We start from the raw sequence: 21,474 nt of genomic DNA, 5'->3' as shown, positions 1-21,474 counted from the left end.
TTTTTTACAAATATATTATTTAAAGCGAAGCCTTTCTATAATTAGGGTCGGTCCGTCCGTCCGTACGTCCGTCCGTCACAGAGAGTTAGCTCTTTTCGTTAAGTTAAACAGGTTAGAATTGTCCTATCGATTCTAAACTTTGCATGATGATTCCTATAGTAGTTAGGTACAATTTAGAAAGCGTAGCAACTCTTTAAACAATACCAGAATGTCCAAACGTCCATTTTAAACATATCGATTTTTAAATTTTTTGACAACAAATTTTTGTATGTTAAAATTATCCGATTCTTCTGATTTTTTAAAAACTGATTCCTATTATAACAAGGTACAATGTTATAAGCGAAGCATCTCTATAAACAAGTCCCAAAAATGTAAGTATGTCCTTAAACAGTATCATCTATTTAAGCAGTTTTGCAACATATTTTCTTAAAATATTGTTTGTACTGATGCATTAATATTCTGCTAATTCAGTTCTAACAATCTACAAGTGATAATGTTCGTTTGTCCTTCCATTTCAGAGCTTCGCTTTTATGGATGTTGTCATCCTTGTTGAATTAATACCACTTTGTTCGTCCATCCATGATTTTGTTTGTTGTTTAGAGAGATTGTTGGTGCATTCTGCTAAAGAAGGCTGGGAGCCACTCTGTAAATTTCTGGGTAAGATAGTTTTGTCTATTTGTGTTTTTTTTTGTATGTCCGTCTGTCTGTCTGTCTGTAACGCTGCGTGGTGATTTCTCTTATGATTAAAGTGGTTTCAGTTCCCATCACTTACTCATCACTTTATTTACCCTTACTTCCCCTTAGATTGCAATTTCTTTTTCTCTTCTACTTTTCTTCCACTTCCCTTTTAATTCCCTTTGATTACCCTTCCCTTTCCCTTTACTAACTTTTTAAATTATAAATAAACATTTTTAAATGGAGAAAATTGAGCCAATCTGAAAATAGATATAAACACAAAATTTACTGAACCAAATTATTTACCAAAATTTTAACGTGTTAAATACCTGTTGGTGTGTGTGTGTACAAAGCTTGACTAGTGGTTTAAGTTATTGTATATTGATATTATAAGTATTGTTCATATCAAAAGCTTTTAATAGGTCGGAAAAACCTTAACGCATTACAAATAATCAGGGTTCAGCAGCCGCGACCAAGCCTTTGATTAAAACCCGTTTAAATGCTTTCAAAAATTAATTAAAAAAAGGGATTGTAATATTTGGGTGAGGTTTAGACTTCCAGCTGATTTTTTAAAATTGTAAAAGATTGATTTCCCTGAGGCTTAGAGCCTAGGCGTCTGACGCGCGACTGCTGAGCCCTGCAAATGAATTTAAATTTTTAAGACTTACCAATTCCCGATGAGCCATATCCAAGATTGAATGACACTGCTACTATTCAAAAGGTAATTTTTATTTGTAATGAAACTACTCTAGAATTTATGTTGTCTGTACGTCTATCCCTTCACCTTATAAGAAGTAAGTAAAAGGTAGGATGATATTTTTTTTATTAAGGGTTTTCTATGATTTGGTCAGGTCTGTCCTTACAACCGTAATGTCTAGCACTATTCGTTAAATTAGACATGTTAGGTTGTTCTATCGATTTCCAACTTTGCAAAATGATTCCCAGAACAAGTAGGTACGATTTAGCAAGCGTATCAACTCTATAAACGTTGCAAGAATGTCTGTACGACCATTTAAAACATATTGATTTTTAACTTTTAGAAAAATTTTTTTTGTAATATATCCTATTTATCTGACTTTTTGAATACTGATTCCTAGGACAAAATAGTAAAATGTTATAAACAAAGATTCTCTATAATCAAGTCCTAAAAATGTAAGTATGTCCTTAAACAGTATTCTGTGTTTAAGCAGTTTTGTAACAAATTTACTTACAATTTTGTTTAAACTTATACATTTATATGCTGTTTATTCACTCTACACTCGTTTGTCCTACCATTTCAGAGCTTCACTTTTATGAATGTTATCATCCTTGTTTTTATAATAAAGACCCAAAGTGCCTTCAGCTTCAGTGTAATTTGCACATAAGATCAAAAATATTATAAAAAAGCTTCGTTTTATTAATAATTTTTTTAGGGAGTGAGAACGGTGAAGCTAATGAGTATTGGAATATTCTACATTGTCCCAGCTGCCCTTACAGCACTGGCCACTTACTTGTTTGCTATGTAAACTTATTATTATTTTATTTTTGTATTTCTATTGGCTAACCAATCTAAAACTTCACCTTTAAACCTTAATTTGTTTTTGTTTGACATTTATCAGGGTTTTTTTAAGCGAAATGACAATGGAAAATAAATTGATGTACAAGTACAACTGCGAATAAGATTTACAAAATTAACTCTTCTGTCATTGGTGGAAAAAATTGGACACTACTTCTATGTACCAGCCAAAAAAGATTTAGTTATTCCCCAAACTTTTTAGCCAATGAATATGGGAACGTGATGTGGCTCAGGATAATTTACAATCAATTTTCCACTCCCTCTAACTAAAATTTAGTTATTTGTTTTGTATATAAAAAAGTTATCAATTCTTTGTTAAATAATTATTTTGAATTTGTATGTTTTTTTTCTAAAAGAGAGGGGTAGGTTTCTGGTAGAATCCGTAAAGGTGTGTGTTTTAAGGCTTAAAAAAAGTAGTAGAACGATAATATTCACTAAATATGCGTATTTTTTATTGAAAAGAACTATAGACAATTTTTTTTAAAAGTTAACATGAATTTTTATCGTTCTACTACTATTTTTTTACTTATAACACATAACTTTTACGGATTTTGCCAGAAACCTACCCCTCTCTTGTTTAAACTGTGATGATAAGAAATGCAACGATTTTGTTATATATTGTGTTATCTATCAAATAAACAATTAAAAAGCAAAATTTTTAATAGAATCTACTCTATAAGTTAGTTGGTATATGTGTTAGTTGGCGTTATCCTAGGAATCGGTATTCCAAATATCAAAGTTTGAAATCGAAGAGCTAACCGTTACGAACTGACGAACGGATAGACTGACCCTAATTATAGAAAAGCTTCATATTTTAAAAATAGATAAATTTAAAAAATGGATAACCTGCAAACAACTCACATAGTCAGAGGAGCTTTAAAGAATAAGTTTTGCGTGTTCCCAAAAAAGAACATGAAAAGTGTATATAGCATAATTTCCAGGGATCTACAGGGATAAGACAATGGCCGATAAATTGATATACATCCCTAGTGATGACTCACAAAATTACCCCTTCTGTAGATTAAAACCAGTGCAGTGGTTGAAACGTTTAAACACACAACAAAATGATCCAAAAAAATTTCTCTAAAGTTACCAAAGTTGTTAAGCTAACAAATAAGAAAACTTTATCATAAACTCTGGGGACTAGTATAATGAACATTGAACAGCACATTGTCCCCTCCCTCTCTCTGATAAAAAGATAGTACATGAAAAATGTACAAAGCATAATTGCGCGCTTTAAAAAAATGTTCTCGTCATTTGTTTACATTACTTACTTTATACAGAGCAGGGTTATAGTGAACAAATGCAGTTGCCTCTAAACCAATAGGAAACTCTGAATATGCCTTTCTTTTTTGTACCACCAATGAAAATGCTTAATTTTTCCGTCTGCTACTTACTTATCTTTCTATTTTCGCTTCAAAACATGATATTTGTTTGAAAAATTATCAGTATAAAAAGTGTTTTCAAGTAAATATGAAAAAATGTAATGTTATCAAAAAAAGAAAGCAAAATTTGTGCCTAGTTAAATAAACATTTGAAAAGTTAAATGTCATAGCTTGATCACGCTTTCAGAGATTTATCGTTAGAAGGAAATTTTTACCCAAACAAAAAATATTTGCTTTTATCGTTAATTTAGGCATGTTAGAATTGTCGTATTGATTACAAACTTTGTGTGATGATTTCTTTAAAAGTTGGGTTTAATTTAGAAAGTCCTTACGTTAATGTAAAACTGCTGGTTATTAACTATTTTGACAAAATTATATGATAAAATTATCCTATTTGGAATAATGATTCCTATGACAACATGTGAAGCATCTCTATAATCAAGACCTGATATTTATAAGTATGGCCTGAAACATAATCATATATTTAAGCAATTTTCAACAAATTATGGTACAGTTTTGTTTATAATTATAAATTTATATTCTGTTCATTTCATATTTTAAAGCTTTATGCATGTTGAATTCCTTCTTAACTTTTAAAATGTTTCAATCAAATAAATATTTGCCCTAACAAAGCGTAAAATCTCAACTTTACAAATATATAAATTAAACCATTTACTTTTGTTGGACACGCAATTAATCATGTTAATTAAAATAGATAAAAATGACACAGTTTTGGTTAGGTCGGTTGTTGATTGGAACCAATCTAACAGATGAACAGGTATTACTTTATTTTTTTCGAAGCTCTTTTTGAAAAAAATGACGTCATACAATACAAATAAGCAATGATAGGCCAATACACGGACTAAATTACCAATGGCAGGCCAGTATACAATATAAATTTTAATTGATTTTATTTTTAATGGAAACTATAGAAAGCTTCAGTTTTGTCTTATTGACAGTGAATTCTTTTTTCCAGTATAACTTCGAAACCGATTAATATCCGCTTGTTAAAACGGGTTCTTAGTCTTACTGAAAAATCATGTATAGCATTGTATCACCGACCATTTTCCACGAATATTAAAATAAAACTCATAAAATTACTATAAGTTTTGTTATCCAGGGCCTTCAGTTACTCGGGGCTATAGAAACAGATTTTTAGTATCCACGGAAAGCTTATATAATACGATGCGATAAATAACTATTCTTTTCTCTAGCTTGTCCTTTTCTTTATTTTTAATAAATATATTTTCTGGATAATTTTTTTTTTAATTTTTGAATAATTTTTGTTTTTAGTATGAAGATATTCCCAAGCCAAGATTAGAGCTCCATGTTCATGTGTTGTACAAAAACGCTGAGGTAATACAATATTAGATTCCCCTACTCTGTCCTAGTGAAAAAAATTTGCAACGGAAGTTTTTTTTTCTTTTTTTAGAATCCATAGATAAAAGTAGCAGGATGTCTGTCTGAATGTGTGTGTGTGTGTGTGTCGCTAAGAATCTCACTAACCGCTAAACTGATATGGTTCTCCTTTACACTAAAGCTTCTTATAGTATTTTTAAGGTTCATATCTATTTGGTGGGAGGGTTCCTCAAGAGAAATTGCCCATGGATCCCAATAGACCAAGGCGTTGCCTCTATATAGTTGTATATAAGCCCTCTGTTTGCTGATATCAAGCAGCCCTAAAATTGAATTAATCTTGGTATACTATACATAGTTTTAAGAATTTAGGATGAGGAGATTTTATCAATGTTAATTGACTACCATACCATAACCTTTGACGTATTTTCTGGTGTAGGTTGGTTTGGTCCTTGGCATGGGTATTTTAGGCCCCTTGATTGGGGCCTACAGGGGTAGGTCGTGGCAAGCGGTCAGAGCATCTGCACTAAAGGTACATTTTCTTTATTTTTTGAAAGCGAAGCTTTTCTATAATTAGGGTCTTTCCATACGTCTGTCACGTCTAGCTCTTATCGTTATTTCACGCATGTTATAACTGTACTATTGTTTTCAATATAAGCAGTATCCTGAATTTAAGCTTTTTAGCATCAAATCATGCAAAATATTTTAGACAAAAAAAATAATATTCTCCTTTTAAGTTTTTGCCGTCTTGTTTTTGAGCTTCGCTTTTAAGTATGCTGTCATACATGTTATCATAGTTTTAACTCTTTAAATAAATTGTTTAAAAATTTACGTTACCACATTAACCATAGAACAATTTATCCTAATTATGACTAATAAACATATGTTGATTTAATAAAAGTTTAAATTTAGGATTATGGAAAGAAAACTAAGTAGTGGGTTTGGTCGTGTTTTAACAGTAGCTTTTCTCATAACCTTTTGGAGCCAATTTCCAAACCCTGGGGTTCAATTATTATCATTCACCTAACATAAAATAACCCATCAAAAGCTTCTATGAAAATAAGACGAAACCCGCTACTTCGTTTTTCTTTCCATGATCATTAATTTATTAATTCAAATTTGTTTCAGGGAGGGAAGATTGGTGCTGGAATAATGATCCCATTGGGTAAGTAAACTAATATTATCTTTTTTCCAGAAGGGGGGGGGGATATATATACCTTTATCTCAAATAAACCTATTACTGATATCAAGACAAACTGGAAAGTTGTTAAGAATTATAAATTAATTTTAACTCTTAGTTACATTATTGACCTGTGGGGGGGGGGGGGGTCGACCCTCTTTGATTTTTTTTTTAGGGACGATTCCTCTTTGGAGGATGGTGGTAACCTTTAAAATTGGTTATATTCCGTCCGAGGACTTATGAGAAGCTACACTGTAAATGATAATCATATCGGTACAGCGGTAAGATGGACATCCTGTTACTTTTATAAAAGGATTAACATCATAATTTTTATGTTCAGCACCTCTGATGACTGAAAAGTTTATCTATGGAAATGAAGATGAACGGATTTATGACAGAGCTTTCAGGTAAGATTTTTTATCACATCGTATTACAAACAGCTTTCAATGGTTATAAAAATGTACAATTATAAGATTAAATATAGATTGATGCACAAAATTTCCCCTTCTGTAGATTACAAAGTTTGGACATTTAACTTAAAAAAAAACAAATTCAATAAATGTCCCCAAAGTTGTTAAGGCAACGGGTAAGACTGGTGTAGCTTAAGGTCCCCTCTCTCCTTGATTTAAACATTAAATGGACACGCGGAAATTTCAAAATTATAGAGTAGCTTGGAATTATAAAAAAAATACTATTGTATAGACTACGTCACCATGAGACTCAGCTACGAGCTGACCGCTGGGCAACCTATGGAGGACTGGCTGGTCTTTCTTCCACCTTTATCACAGGAGTTCCATTGGTAAGCTTTTAGTTTTACCTTTTCTCCAAGTAGAACATTAATAAAACAAGGATGATAACATCCATAAAAGCGAAGCTCTAAAACGTTAGGACAAACGAACATTAACACTTGTATAGTGTCAGAATTGAATAATTAGAATATAAATCTATAAAAGTCGAACGAAACTAAATTGTAAGTAAATCTGATGAAAAACAGCTTAAATACAGGATATTGTTTAAGAATATACTTAATTTTTTTAGGATTTGATTATAGAGATCATTCGCTTATAACAATGTACTTTGTTGTCCTAGGAATCAGTATCTAAAAAATCAGACCAATCGGATAATTTTAAACTAAGAAAAATCACTAAACTACTATCCAAAAAAAAAAAACTTTGAAATTCACGAAACTTCGTACTTATTGAATTACGCAACTCACAGTACAAATGGTGCACTGATGGACATACCCTTGTTACAGAATAACTGATGGACAATGACATACCCTTGTTACAGAATAACTGATGAACATACCCTTGTTACAGAATAACTGATGGACATACCCTTGTTACAGAATAACTGATGGACAATGACATACCCTTGTTACAGAATAACTGATGGACATACCCTTGTTACAGAATAACTGATGGACAATGACATACCCTTGTTACAGAATAACTGATGAACATACCCTTGTTACATAATAACTGATGGACATACCCTTGTTACATAATAACTGATGGACATACCCTTGTTACAGAATAACTGATGGACATACCCTTGTTACAGAATAACTGATGAACATACCCTTGTTACATAATAACTGATGGACATACCCTTGTTACATAATAACTGATGGACATACCCTTGTTACAGAATAACTGATGGACATACCCTTGTTACAGAATAACTGATGGACATACCCTTGTTACATAATAACTGATGGAAATACCCTTGTTACAGAATAACTGATGGACATACCCTTGTTACAGAATAACTGATGGACATACCCTTGTTACAGAATAACTGATGGACATACCCTTGTTACAGAATAACTGATGGACATACCCTTGTTACAGAATAACTGATGGACATACCCTTGTTACAGAATAACTGATGGACATACCCTTGTTACAGAATAACTGATGGACATACCCTTGTTACAGAATAACTGATGGACATACCCTTGTTACAGAATAACTGATGGACATACCCTTGTTACAGAATAACTGATGGACATACCCTTGTTACAGAATAACTGATGGACATACCCTTGTGTGGTATTCACCATCCAAGTTTATGTATCCCCATCCCTGTCCACATTCCTATACTTCTCTGGCTGAGTCAGACCTCCACTTGTAACCGCCACTATACTCCATCCTGCTGTGTTGAGAGCTAGTTGATTGTTGCAGGCCAAAGAGTGAATACTTCTCTCCCGTCTGCATTCGGTTAGATACAAGCCTATAAGTCTAGGCTGGCGGTATCTATATTTCCCACGTGTTCAAGTACGTCGTTTCTTACCTAACTAAGAAACAGGACGTCCAAGCCTTTAATTGATATCATATTTAATATATCCTATAATAATAATCCCATTAATCTGCCTATTTCTAACCAGTTTTAATTGTTTAATAAATGTTGTATTTTTTAGAAATACCTTGTTATATTATTGATATTTAATTGTATCGAAGCTACTCTATACCCGTATTCCAGTCTGTCTGTACATCCCCTCATACGTCATTTTGGCGCAGTCTTGTCTACCACTCAATTTTTGAGGGGGGAAGGTATAGATAATTAGCGTACAGACAAAATTAAATTGTAAAGTAGCTTCGATTGCAAAGTGAAATTAATATTTTCCTGATAACTAAGTTTATTCACGGAAACAGTTTACAGTAACAATTTGTTACAGAATATTTCTAATAATTATTTCGTGGCAAACTGCCAAATAAAGATAAAAAGGAACCCGCCTTTTATTTTCACACTAGTATTTAATTTCACACATTTCCATATTTTCTCCTTAAAACAGGAAGAAAGGGATATTCCCAAGTTCTTAAAAAAGTTTCGTGGTAGACAAATCAGTGTTAACGAACACTACACTCCAGCACCATGACCGATAATGTCAAGAAAGGGGATAATGATAAAACCAAAAATCCGCCGCCTCCGCCGGCTCCGGCCGTCCCTGGTACCTCGCAGCAGCAGCAGGCTGACCCGCTTTCCCCTGAAAAAATCAAAGAACTCATATCGGAAGCGTTAAATGTTAAATTAAACGAATACTCGTCACATTATAGAGATTTAATAAAACAAGAATCCGAGATTATGCAGCTCGAAATAGAAACAAAATGGGCAGGGTTTAAGGACACGGAATCACATCGCAGATTATTAGCCGACACCGACATCTTAGATCTAAAACGTAGAGTATCAAAACTCCCAGCGGACGGAAATCTTGGCCCATTGTTTGCGGAAAAAACGTTAAACGAAAGTCTTAACATGACTCATTTTAACACCATAGGTGATGATTCAATTAATGCCACTTTTTATGACCGGATATCGGTTCAGCAAAAGATAAACGTGGTCGAATGGGTCGCCAAGGATAGGATGACAGCCCCAGGTTGTATGGCCTATTCAATTGTAGGCTTTATAGGTCCGGCGGATAATGACAATTGGATGAATGTAAGAGAAACTTCTCTAACGGAATATGAAAAAACTTTATTAGAAAGGATTCCCTTTATCCCTGATAGGATTAAGTCGTTAGAACCCCTCCGTAGACCTACAAGGTCTGCACCCAATGTAGCAACAAGACCCTCTACAAGAAATACGCCAAACACAGGCACAGCCGCAACGGCAACAACTAGCGCCGCCGACGATGACTTTATTAAAGAATGCTTTATTAAGGGACAAAAATGGGATTCCGATTTTGCGAGGGATGCCCCTAGGTGGGACGGTAGGGCCGACTTTGATAATTTCTTTTCTAATATGTGGAGGGTTGCAAAGACATACAGAATCTGTGACCCAATCCTTTTTAAGGATATTTTATACCAGCGAATTTATGACTCTAGAGGGGAACGATTAGGAGACTTAATTACGCCTGAAAGAAATCAGGCCTTATCTGCTTTAAGTTATTACCTGATGATTAGGAGGCTGGTCACTCCTTTCTCGGATCCAGAAGTAGCCTCACAGTACTTCTACAACCTAAAACAGGAGACTAATCAACCCCTTGACACCTATTTTGAAAACAAACTTAGGGTGTTCAAACTCATGAATCCTGGCCTCATACCTAAAAAGAAGTGGAAAGAATTCTATCTTAACGTTAGCAAAAATCTGCTGTATACCAACCTTGCCATGGACATGGCCAATTACGTTGAGAGTATGCAATTTTTGGACGATTACAACGCTTACTTAAATAAACTTATTAACCTCGGACAAAGATACGTTAATTGGGATGGGTCTGGCCATATTAGCAAGGAAAACCTTTCGGCTTGCTATTCTCAAGCCATGGAAATGTTCCTACCTAAAAATTCTGCGGAAACGAAAAAACAACCCATAATCAGCATTATCGAAGATAATATCCCCACTAACACGGCAATGTATAAGGAAAACTTAACCGAAGAACCTGACGAGGTTCCCTCTTGGGTAGATCATGAGGATGATCCTATTGCTTGGGATCAAATCGAGGGCGTTATAGGAGCCTTTAATGGGAGGAGTAAAAATATTAAATGCTGGCATTGTAATATCCCTGGCCATGTAGTGCAGAATTGCAACAAAAAGAAAGGTGGGGAGCCCCCAAATCCTGAGTCCCGCTTTGGTAAAACACGGAGTAAATTCACGCCTAGAAAAGCTCCGAGTAATAGTAATAAAATACCTGAGCAGTATGCGCGTAAAACTATCAACCAAATGGATCAGGAAGCCAGCGAGGAATCTGAAATAGATAAATATGTACAAGCGATTGTTAAAAATCACGTCCACTAGATGTAAAAGTGGATTTATGCGATATTAATTGTCCCTATCCCAGAAAATAAAAATTTGCTGAATGAATTTCATATTTTGATATGAAAGATAAACAAAATATCCCATGCCAAGCTAAGCTTGCAAATTCCTTAATATCAAATATCCCTTGCCAAGCAATGCTTTGGCGCGAAAAAATAAAACAAATTATTATTATTAAGTCTGACTAAGCAACACAAAATAAACTCCTCCCCCTCCTTTCCCTATCCAAATGTAGCTGATACAGGAAATTGGGGGAAATAGGGAAGTAACCTGAGGAGCATTTCACATGCACTTAATATTTCCATTTTTTAAAATCTAATAGTCTTTATCAAGAAGCTAACAAGTGAATACCTATTTTCTATTTAGTAGTATTTATTTTTTAATATCGCATGACCGATCTAAAATGTAAATATCGTATATTTTGAATGTATATATATATTAGAATCTAAAACATTCTAGTTCAATTTTTAACCGCTAGGGGAACTTAAGCGAATTATCTGTATATAAACAATGATTCTTGAGTTGAATCCTCAGTATCAATTTTATCTGAGAGTTGCTCACTCTTAGCCTCTGATTTTTGTAGCTGAAATATCTCAGCAATTATGTATAATAACTTATTCATATGGATAAATATTATTGCATTTTGTACAGTGACAATAATAGAACTATATTTAATTTATTATGTATCCGAAAGATGTCGCCTAGAATGCTACCGCGGTCCGTATAAGTAAATAATAAGATTAAGAAAGGGGGGGGGTCTACTGGAAAATCTGTATAAATACAAGCAAATTTCCAAATCTAATTCAGTTGTTCTTCAGTTCTTTGTTGTTATCATTTACTCTCTGATTTTTGAGCTGCAATCAAGCAGCATTTAAAGATTAAAAACTTTAATCACTTAAGATGTGATTAATAAAATCTTAAAACATTTTGATTAGATTATTTTCCGCTAGGATTACTAGCAGAATGAAATAAAGTTAGTTCTATTAGCTTCCGCTAGGATTACCAGCGGAATAAAAAGCCTATATAAAAGTGAATGCACATTATTAATCAAGGCCAGTTACTATCAAAGCAGTTACTACAAACCACATCCTATTTTTTTAAGCTGATTTCAGCATTAATTATACTCTAGTAAATATATAAACTTGTTCTACCCCATAGGTGGAGTATAAGTATAAATACTAACAATATCAGAATAATAAACCAGTCATCATTGACCCTCTTTATTATATTAGCCATATCTAATAATTTTTGAGCTATAATTTAGCGCTAACTTTATATTATTTGTATCGTGAATCAGATACTAACTAATGACACTATATTTTGTATAAATACAGATATAAGTCAAAAAATAAGTCAGTCTGTTTTTAATGTCTTGTTAGTTGCAAGCTGAACACTTATTTTTAAGCTACTTTGTAGCCCTTCAATCTTTCGAAAACTTTTTAGTTCAGTTTTATTCCGATAGGTTTCTATCATATATCCAAGTATATAAATAAGGACCCGTATTAAAGTTAAGTAGTTTCTTTAGAACTATCAACATTCTCATGCTTATTGAGAAATTTCTGGAGCTGAAAAGCGCTTGATAAAAAAACTTAATGAAACCCAGAAAGCTATATAAAATTATTTTAACAATTAACCATATTGTTAAAACATTTCATTATTTAAAAAATTTCGACAGACAACTATACCTGGAACACAGGAAGTCTCTGTGTGAGGATTACCATCGTCTAACCGCTGAGGTGGGGATCTTGGAAAATATGCATCTTAGGCTTCGACTAAAAATATAATTTATTTTATAATGCCTATCTGTGCAAAACTAAAAGTTCTTAATCCCGTGGGGGGGGAATTCCTGCAACACGCTTTAGTGGATACAGGAAACAACTTTAGGTCCCTTATTTCTAAAGAAATCTTAGATGATAATAAAATCACATTCACCCCTGCCAATCTTAGCGCTCTGTCCGTAGATTTAAAACCAGTAAATATCATAGGACACGTGAGTTTAAAATTCAGCTTTGATGGGTCAGATAAAATATTCGAAGAAACGTTTTACATCCCTGAAACGACGTCTAAAATTATAAATCTAGGATATGAATTTCTCAAAGTTAATCGAATTAATTTGTTACTAGATAAGTTCTCCTTTGAGCTCCCCACTGGCGAGCAAATCCCCATAGAAAATTCAACAATTAATATAGTTGAAGAAAGTAAAAACATACCCTTAATTCCTACAAATAATGTTCATACGGAACAAAACTCCCTTATCCCAGGAATAAATTGGAGTAACCAGGGGGGGACTGGGACATTAAAACAAAATAAAACATGCGTAAAATTAGCAAAGAAAACAACATTCTTGCCGGGAGGGAATACAACGGTGATAACAATTCCTATTCATCAGAAAAATAGGAAGCTGTATATATCCCCAAATAATTCTAAAATGACAAGCCATAACGGCTTAATGCTTATGGAGGGTATTTATAATGTAAATGAGAAGGGAGAATGTTGGGTAAATTTTGTCAATTTAGCAGGAAAAAATATTACCTTATTGGATAACGTTAAAGTTGGATATTGCTTTGAATTCGAATCAGATTCCCCATATTCCTGCAATAAAAGTATTAATCAAATAAAAGAATTGTCAGGAACTACACTTCTTAAAAGAATTAAATTCATTAAAGAAAAATTAGACTTAGAAAATAGTGATCTTATCAAAAATAACCCAGGGATGAAGGAAAAGGTAGTAAAATTATGCCTTGATCATTTCGATATATTTTCGGTTGACGATGCCGATATCGGTAACTGCGATCTCTTACAGTATAAAATAGACTTGATCCCCGGGGCTAAACCTATTAAGGCTAGAAACATTCAATTAAACCCATTATACGAAGCCAAATTAAAAGAACAAATTGAAAATTGGCTAAGGGGGGGCGTCATTGAGGAGGGCTACAGCGAGTGGTCCTCCCCAATCTTTGCGGTAAAGAAAAAACCAACGGCTGGGGGGGAAGGCAAGCTTAGGTTCGTTATCGATTTTCGTGCGCTTAATAGTGTAACACGAAAAATTAATTGGCCCCTTCCCCTGATTTCTAGTAATTTAGAAAAATTAGGCACTGGCAATGTATTTACCACCCTCGACTTGACTAGCGCATTCCATGCGCTAGCCATTTCGGAGGAAAGTAAACACTTGACAGCGTTCACAGCCCTTAACAGGCAGTATCTTTTCAAGAAACTGCCGTTCGGACTGTGTAACGCGCCAAGTGTTTTCTGCCATTTGATGGACAGAGTCCTAACCCTTATCCCTGGCTTATACGAATTTATAATTTCTTACCTTGATGATCTTATTATATTCTCAAAGAATGTTGAGGAACATCTGAAACATCTCAGAAAACTCTTCGGAGTCCTAAAAATAGCAAAACTTAAGTTAAATCTAGCCAAATGTAAATTCTTCACATCCGAATGTACATATTTAGGTCATATAGTCAGTTCCCAAGGACTTAAAATGAACCCCGCATATTTAGAACAAATTAAAAATTGGAGCAGGCCCAGGACAGGCAAGGAACTCCAGCGTTTCCTGGGCTTCTCCAATTATTATAGGGCCTATTTCCCATCCTATGCGAAAAATTCTTGTACCCTAGACGAACACAGAAACGATAAAGTTATCGAATGGACCAATTCCCTATCAAAAGATTGGGAAAATTTCATAAATATGTTCCCAAATTCTATAAGTAAAGGCTATCCCCAGTGGGATAATCCTAACCCCTTTATAGTAGACGTAGATTTTTCTACGAGTTATTTCGCTGGAATTCTCAGCCAAAACCAGGGGGGGGAAGAAAGAATTATTGGAATATGTTCCAAAAAATGTAACGGGGCAGAGAAAAATTATCCAAGTTATAAAGGAGAATTAGCATGTCTAGTATTTGTTCTTAAAACCTTTCTTCATTATTTAAGATTTAGAAACTTTATTGTGCGTACAGATTCGATTTCCTTAGTTCATTACAAAAAATGGCAAAAAGGAACAATAAATGGTGTAACTCTGAGATGGATTTTCTTTATCCAAAGTTTTGACTTTACAGTAATTCATCGGAAGGGTAGGGACCATTGCAATGCCGACAATCTATCTAGAGGGCAATTTTTATGCAAAGAACATAAGGAAACCGATTGTGAAAAATGTACTAGCTCATTTACCTTGGATCCTTATGAACAGGATTGCCCATACCAAGACCAGATTTTTGAGTTACATTCGGCTTCGGAAGTCGGTGTGCACAATGTTTGGCAATCTGAAACACAAAAAGATCAAGTATTATCTGAAATTCGTAGGTGGATATTCGAAAAAAAGAAGTTGTCGAGTTTTGAAAAAGCTGAACTAACCGGCCGGAAAGAGGTCCTTTTTAAATTAATAGAACATTTATACGTTATGGAAGGACTTCTAATATTTAGACAACCTCTTAGCAATGGAACATTCATTGAAAGACCCGTCGTACCCATTGGATTATATAATAAAGTTTTTGAATTGGCACATAATAATAGTATAGGTCACAAGGGGGTTAACGAAACAACACGCAAGATAAATGAAAGATTCTTCCTTATAGGAATTAATAAGTTTGTTTGTTTGGAAAATGACGATTTTACCTACCTAGATAACGATGGTGACGATTTTATAGAAGGAAACCCTGAAACTAGTCAGGACTTACCCCAGGGGGAGGTGGATTGTGATGGGGGAGGGGATATAATGGAAAAAAACTCACCATTTGAGTCACAGCCCAAAGACCAAGAACCCCCTGGCGCAGATCGGTCATCCGGTCCTCACATCCACGTCGAAAATAGTTTCTTGGAAGAAACCGTCCCGTCCGAGGCTTCTTTCTTCGCACAAAGACCCAAACAATCCAGCCCTGAAAAGGTTATTAATGTTAACAAACAAAGCATAGTACCCAAGTATATATTAGAAGAAGAAAGAAAAACTAGGTCACAAGGGGGGGATAACCGCATACATGTCCAAATCGGACTGCATAATCCAATTAAAAGGAAGAAATAAAATGTATATAAAATGTATAATTATATAAAACCAAGGTGGCAAATGTATATAGCTTAATCCACGTATGTATAATAACGAAAATAAACAAAAAAAAAATATATGTTAAAACTAACTAATTAACATATTTCAGAGAAAAACGAGAAGCATAAAAATAAAATGCAGCATCATTTGGCAAAGGCACCAGGAGCTCGAGGTAAATTTATTTTGGGATTCTTGGGGCTTTTTATTATTTTGGCAAAATCAAATGCGTCCGAAATAATACAAATAGATGCGACTCAATGTGTAGCAAACGAAAATCCGCGTTTGAAAATCTCTGAATGCGCTGCGTTTCTTAATATTACCAATATTGAACAAAAACAATTTCACCTGCTGCAAAAGGTTGAAAGAAAAATTATACCTGGAATTCGTTGTCACCTCCGAACCAGTACTCATTACTGGTATTGTGGCAGATATAGCCACATACACCTCGCTGCTCCAGCACTCGTGGAGATACCGAACCTCGTAACTTATGAAGACTGTTACACCATGTCCAAAACTAAAATATTTAACTTTGAAGGGAAATCAGTCTCAGTGTATGAACACCAGATGTCATACACGCGTTTCCTGATAAACGGGACACTTACTTACCCCAACGACCTCCTTAACGGCATCGACCCCGCCTGCGAGGGAAACGGCGTAACCATTAACGGCATTTTTATCCCTGGGACATTTGAGGAAAAACAAATAGGGGTCCAGGCTGAGCCTGTTGAATTATTACAAACAAAAGCGGGCTGTTACCTGGGCAGTCACTGGGTGGGAAACAATTGTTTAGATCACAATCTGAGAATAGGCTACGATAGAATTATCTCAGATGATAAAACTGATAGCGCACAAAAATTCACTTCTCCTTGGCGAACAGTAGACATCTTTAATATTTCATTGTTTACATTTGAAGGAGAACAGGGTGCCCAAAAATATCTAGTGATCGATCCCCAAATTACGCTAGCGCTAGAACTTAAAGATAAGAAACATTTTGAAAATCTAATTCCCGAATTATTTTATTACAAAACTAATATTGATAACTTAATGGTATGGTTCACAAATTCTATAAAACCATATTTCCCACTCTTAAACGCTAAAGAAAAAGATGACATGTTACCACTAGAGATTTTCTATTCCTACCAACAATATAATAAATTAATTGTCCCCGAAACTCGCTGTTTACAGAACCATTTTCTGTCTAAAAGCAGTATTCAGACTCATCGTAAAAAACTAGTTAGGGCGCTCGGTGAGCTGGATTTAGTAATACAGTGCGATAATCTTAAAATCAATGTTTCTTTGGGAGAAAATTTACCCTGTTTTGTGGATCATTTCTCGGTTTCAATCAATAATAAGACTATGGGAATATCACCATTTTCACGCAGATTGGTTAACACCACCCATTTAACTCCGACTAAATGTTCCGAAAATCCAATTTTCTTACATTTGTACCAAGGAAAATTCCTTGGGAATCAAGGGCAGGGCATGCAAATACTAAATGTAAACCAATATCTTATGGATAAACCGATTAGCCTATTCCTATATCATTCTTGGCAAAGCCTAGAAAAAGCTAATTTCTCAGAAAGTGCCGAGGAATTATACCTCAGCCAACTTGCCGCAGACTCCAATAATTTTGAAGTAAAAATAACTGACTCCTGGTTTATTCAAACGTATCATAAGGTGGTTGATTTTCTATCTAGTACTTGGTATCATATAGTGCTTGTAGTAGCAGCCATCTTTACAGGAATAGGGTCGTTATTATGCGTCGCTTTTATCATTTACATATTAGCCTGCACCAAAATTCACGCGTATAAAGAAGGAGGTACGAGTGAAACACACGAATTGCGGGATTTTACAAATAATGGGGAAAACTAATCCCCAAACACGGACGACCTGTATCAGACATATATACCTATAAGATTGTCGTCCCTAAAGGTCGTCTTTGTAAAAATATTTCCTTATTCGGTATAAGGAATTAATGACCCTTAATTTTAAGTTTATTATTTTTGTTTTAGGATATCCCAGGCGGAATTTTTCAAGGGGTTTTCACCACTCCCATGGGGCCGGTCACTCTTCATACCGTCGAGAATATGAAGAGGCACCCTTTTACAATGAAGAGGACTATTATTATGACAGCAATCATGGCTATCCCCAGGGCGGCCCTGAGGAAGCCTACTATGAACCTGACGAGAACAGGTATCAGCCGCGAGTAAAACCGCCGCGCAACCCTGAAAACCTCAGTGAACTTCAATGTGTCTCAAGATCGATCCACGTTTACCGCACCGCGAGAAAAGATGTTCCAAAGGAACTTCTTGACTTGCAAGAAAAATTGCGGCAGGCTAAAAATTTAGAGGCCAACGAATATTCCGATAAAGCCAGGCCTAGGGCCAGGCCTCTAATGGAACAAAATAGGGGAGGGGAACCGCAAAAAAATCGGGTGGAATCGCCGCCAAAACGTAGTGCCTCACCTGAATTGGAGGTAGTCGCCGTAAAATCTGCCCCAAAAGCGGTAGAAAAACGTCCGCCAACACCAACAGGCAGCGGCGGCCCAGTAGCCAAGAAGGCTAAGGTGGAAATTCAACCGCCTCCATTACCCCCTAAAAAGAAAGAGACATTAGCAGAAAGCAGAACTGAGCCTAAGGCTTTTTGGGTGACTGCTGAGGAATGGAAAAAAGTCCTATCCTCCACTGTAAAAGAAGCAATGGAGGAAGCTCTTCTCCCCTTCCAGAGAAGTCTGGAATCTAAAATTGCTAGCAATGCTTCATTTGTTGAGAAAGCATATATACAACATGGCAAGCGCCTTATTGAAATTTCCGCAGAATTACTGCGGAACCGCAAAACTTTGCGCGAAAAAATTCGCACTGTCTCTGAGGACTCGACCGTTGAGTTAAAATCACGAATGACCACGGTCATTGAGGCCACTAGTCGACTGTTGGACCAAAACTCTGACAGGGTAATTAAATATATTAATACTCGTTGTAATATTATGAATGTACCTGGGCAGAATGTGGCGACCATTGAGGCATCTCTTCCCGCTGGGGACGTACCCCGGCCAGATGATGATGGAGTCGAGCTGATTTCTCACTATGGCGGTTCTGAGTGCTCTGATGAGTACAGGCCCACCGATAGAGAAGGCAATCCAGAGGTCCTGGATCCTGCAGAGGAAAACAGTGACACAGAGCTCGATGCTCAAATCAGTGAGCTCTTTCCATCTGGAATTGATCTACCTGTGAATCCGCAGGCTGGCGCTGCCTCTGAAGATCCAGTGGCCACGGCTCCCTGTGAGGGCGTGTTGGCCCTCCAGAATGCTGTTGCTCCAGAGCCTCCAGCAGCTCCAGAAGATCCTACTTCCTCAGAACCCAATCCTGTTGATATCGTAGAGAGGGCTATGGCCGCAATCGAAGAACCTGCGAGTACAACATCAACCCGCAGAAGCAGGCGTGCAGGTCAACTGTGAGGGAATATTTCATATTCCCTCAGAGGGGGCAAGTGTGGTATTCACCATCCAAGTTTATGTATCCCCATCCCTGTCCACATTCCTATACTTCTCTGGCTGAGTCAGACCTCCACTTGTAACCGCCACTATACTCCATCCTGCTGTGTTGAGAGCTAGTTGATTGTTGCAGGCCAAAGAGTGAATACTTCTCTCCCGTCTGCATTCGGTTAGATACAAGCCTATAAGTCTAGGCTGGCGGTATCTATATTTCCCACGTGTTCAAGTACGTCGTTTCTTACCTAACTAAGAAACAGGACGTCCAAGCCTTTAATTGATATCATATTTAATATATCCTATAATAATAATCCCATTAATCTGCCTATTTCTAACCAGTTTTAATTGTTTAATAAATGTTGTATTTTTTAGAAATACCTTGTTATATTATTGATATTTAATTGTATCGAAGCTACTCTATACCCGTATTCCAGTCTGTCTGTACATCCCCTCATACGTCACTTGTTACAGAATAACTGATGGACATACCCTTGTTACAGAATAACTGATGGACATACCTTTGTTACAGAATAACTGATGGACATACCTTTGTTACAGAATAACTGATGGACATACCTTTGTTACATAATAACTGATGGGCATACCCTTGTTACAGAATAACTGATGGATATACCCTTGTTACAGAATAACTGATGGATATACCTTTGTTACAGAATAACTGATGGACATACCTTTGTTACATAATAACTGATGGGCATACCCTTGTTACAGAATAACTGATGGATATACCCTTGTTACAGAATAACTGATGGACATACCCTTGTTACAGAATAACTGCGCAAGTTTTTAATCTTTTTGAAAGCGAATCTTTTCCAATATTACGGTCCATCCGTTCGGGACAGTTAGTTCTTTTAGAAAATTTAAACTTGTTAGAATTGTCCTATCGATTTCAAACTGCATTATGATTCCTATGACAATTAGGTATGATTTATTAATGCTACAAATATCCAACCATCACATAGATACTAAAATTTGCAAAATTTTTACAATTATTTTTTCAGATAAATGGCGGCATGGTCGGATTTCTGGCGGGAAGTGTATCAGCTGGTATTTACAGCAACCTAATATTGAAAATGTTCAAACCAAAAGAGCAAATTGTAGAACAGAAGAAAGATGCCTAATACAGTAATTAAATAATAAACTAAACTTCTGTAATATAAAACTTTAATGATATTAGGTAAAATCCTATCGAATTTCCTTGGCTAGCATATTACATAAAGTAGTAAGCATTTTTGTCTGTACCTAAGGATCTCGCTAACCGATGATCCGATATAGTTCTCTTTTACAGTGAAGGTTCTTATAGGTCCAGCGAAGGTTTTACCTATTTCTGGTAAGGATATCTCTACCATTCCGATAAATATGACCGCCCCAATAAAAAAAATCTTCCCCTTTTTAAATCTCAAATTGAAAATGGAGTTGCTGTTAACTGTTCCCCTCCTCCTAAAGGTTCTATAGGGGCGTAGCCGTTAGTATAGATATAAAGGTCTAAGAAAACCTTTACATATGTTATTCTAAGAAATTTTATAGGATTTTGCCTTTCATGTATGTACAATTAACAATGTTAACTTCTGTAATATTAAATAAATTTTATTCTGATTTTTTTAAATATTCGCTCTCATGAATATTGTCATCATGTTAGAATCGAAGCTTTTCGATATTTTTAGGGTTGGATCGTCAGTAACGATAAGCTCTTTTCGTTAACCTAGACATGTTAAGTCTGTCCTATCGATTTCAAACTTTGTATGGTGATTCCTATAACCGCTAGTTACGATTTAGGAATTTAAAAAATTCTATAAGCGTTATTAGAAAGTCCGTCCGTAGTTATTATAAAACTTTGGGGACTAGTTGAATAAACAATGTTACCTTCCTACCTGAAATGGACTCATTTGGTTCTGACCGTTAAGAAATATACTTATACGTCTGTTTAATGTATTTTTGAGGGGGATGGTAGTGATACTTAACCCTTACAGCTCGGGCCCCAATTCCCACCTTAATAGATCGGGGGGGGGGGGGGGGCTCCAA

The 21,474-nt window shown here is 35.5% G+C and overlaps 3 protein-coding genes across 3 annotated transcripts in view; all 3 read left to right on the top strand.

Annotated features, from left to right (window-relative positions):
- LOC145330160 (uncharacterized) overlaps nt 1-2,885 on the top strand; it is an 11,396-nt gene extending 8,511 nt beyond the window's left edge. The window contains exons 10-12 of the mRNA XM_080174746.1: nt 601-657; nt 1,338-1,396; nt 2,088-2,885. Of these exons, the coding sequence (XP_080030872.1) occupies nt 601-657; nt 1,338-1,396; nt 2,088-2,180 (209 nt within the window). The 3' untranslated portion in view covers nt 2,181-2,885. The remainder of the gene's footprint in view (nt 1-600; nt 658-1,337; nt 1,397-2,087) is intronic.
- LOC145330154 (uncharacterized) overlaps nt 1-21,474 on the top strand; it is a 246,091-nt gene that overhangs the window by 199,213 nt on the left and 25,404 nt on the right. The window lies entirely within an intron of this gene.
- On the top strand, nt 4,331-21,070 carry LOC145330157 (uncharacterized). Its single transcript, XM_080174742.1, has 7 exons — nt 4,331-4,393; nt 4,909-4,971; nt 5,411-5,503; nt 6,100-6,136; nt 6,492-6,558; nt 6,854-6,950; nt 20,454-21,070. The coding sequence occupies exons 1-7, from the start codon at nt 4,337-4,339 to the stop codon at nt 20,571-20,573; spliced, it is 534 nt and encodes a 177-aa protein (XP_080030868.1). The 5' UTR covers nt 4,331-4,336; the 3' UTR covers nt 20,574-21,070.

This window comes from Acartia tonsa, chromosome 10, assembly GCF_053477335.1.
Source record: "Acartia tonsa isolate MP-2025a chromosome 10, ASM5347733v1, whole genome shotgun sequence".
In the NCBI taxonomy this organism is placed as follows: domain Eukaryota; kingdom Metazoa; phylum Arthropoda; class Copepoda; order Calanoida; family Acartiidae; genus Acartia; species Acartia tonsa.
The sequence above is the reverse complement of the archived record's forward strand: the minus strand, read 5'-3'. Positions and strand labels throughout refer to the sequence as shown.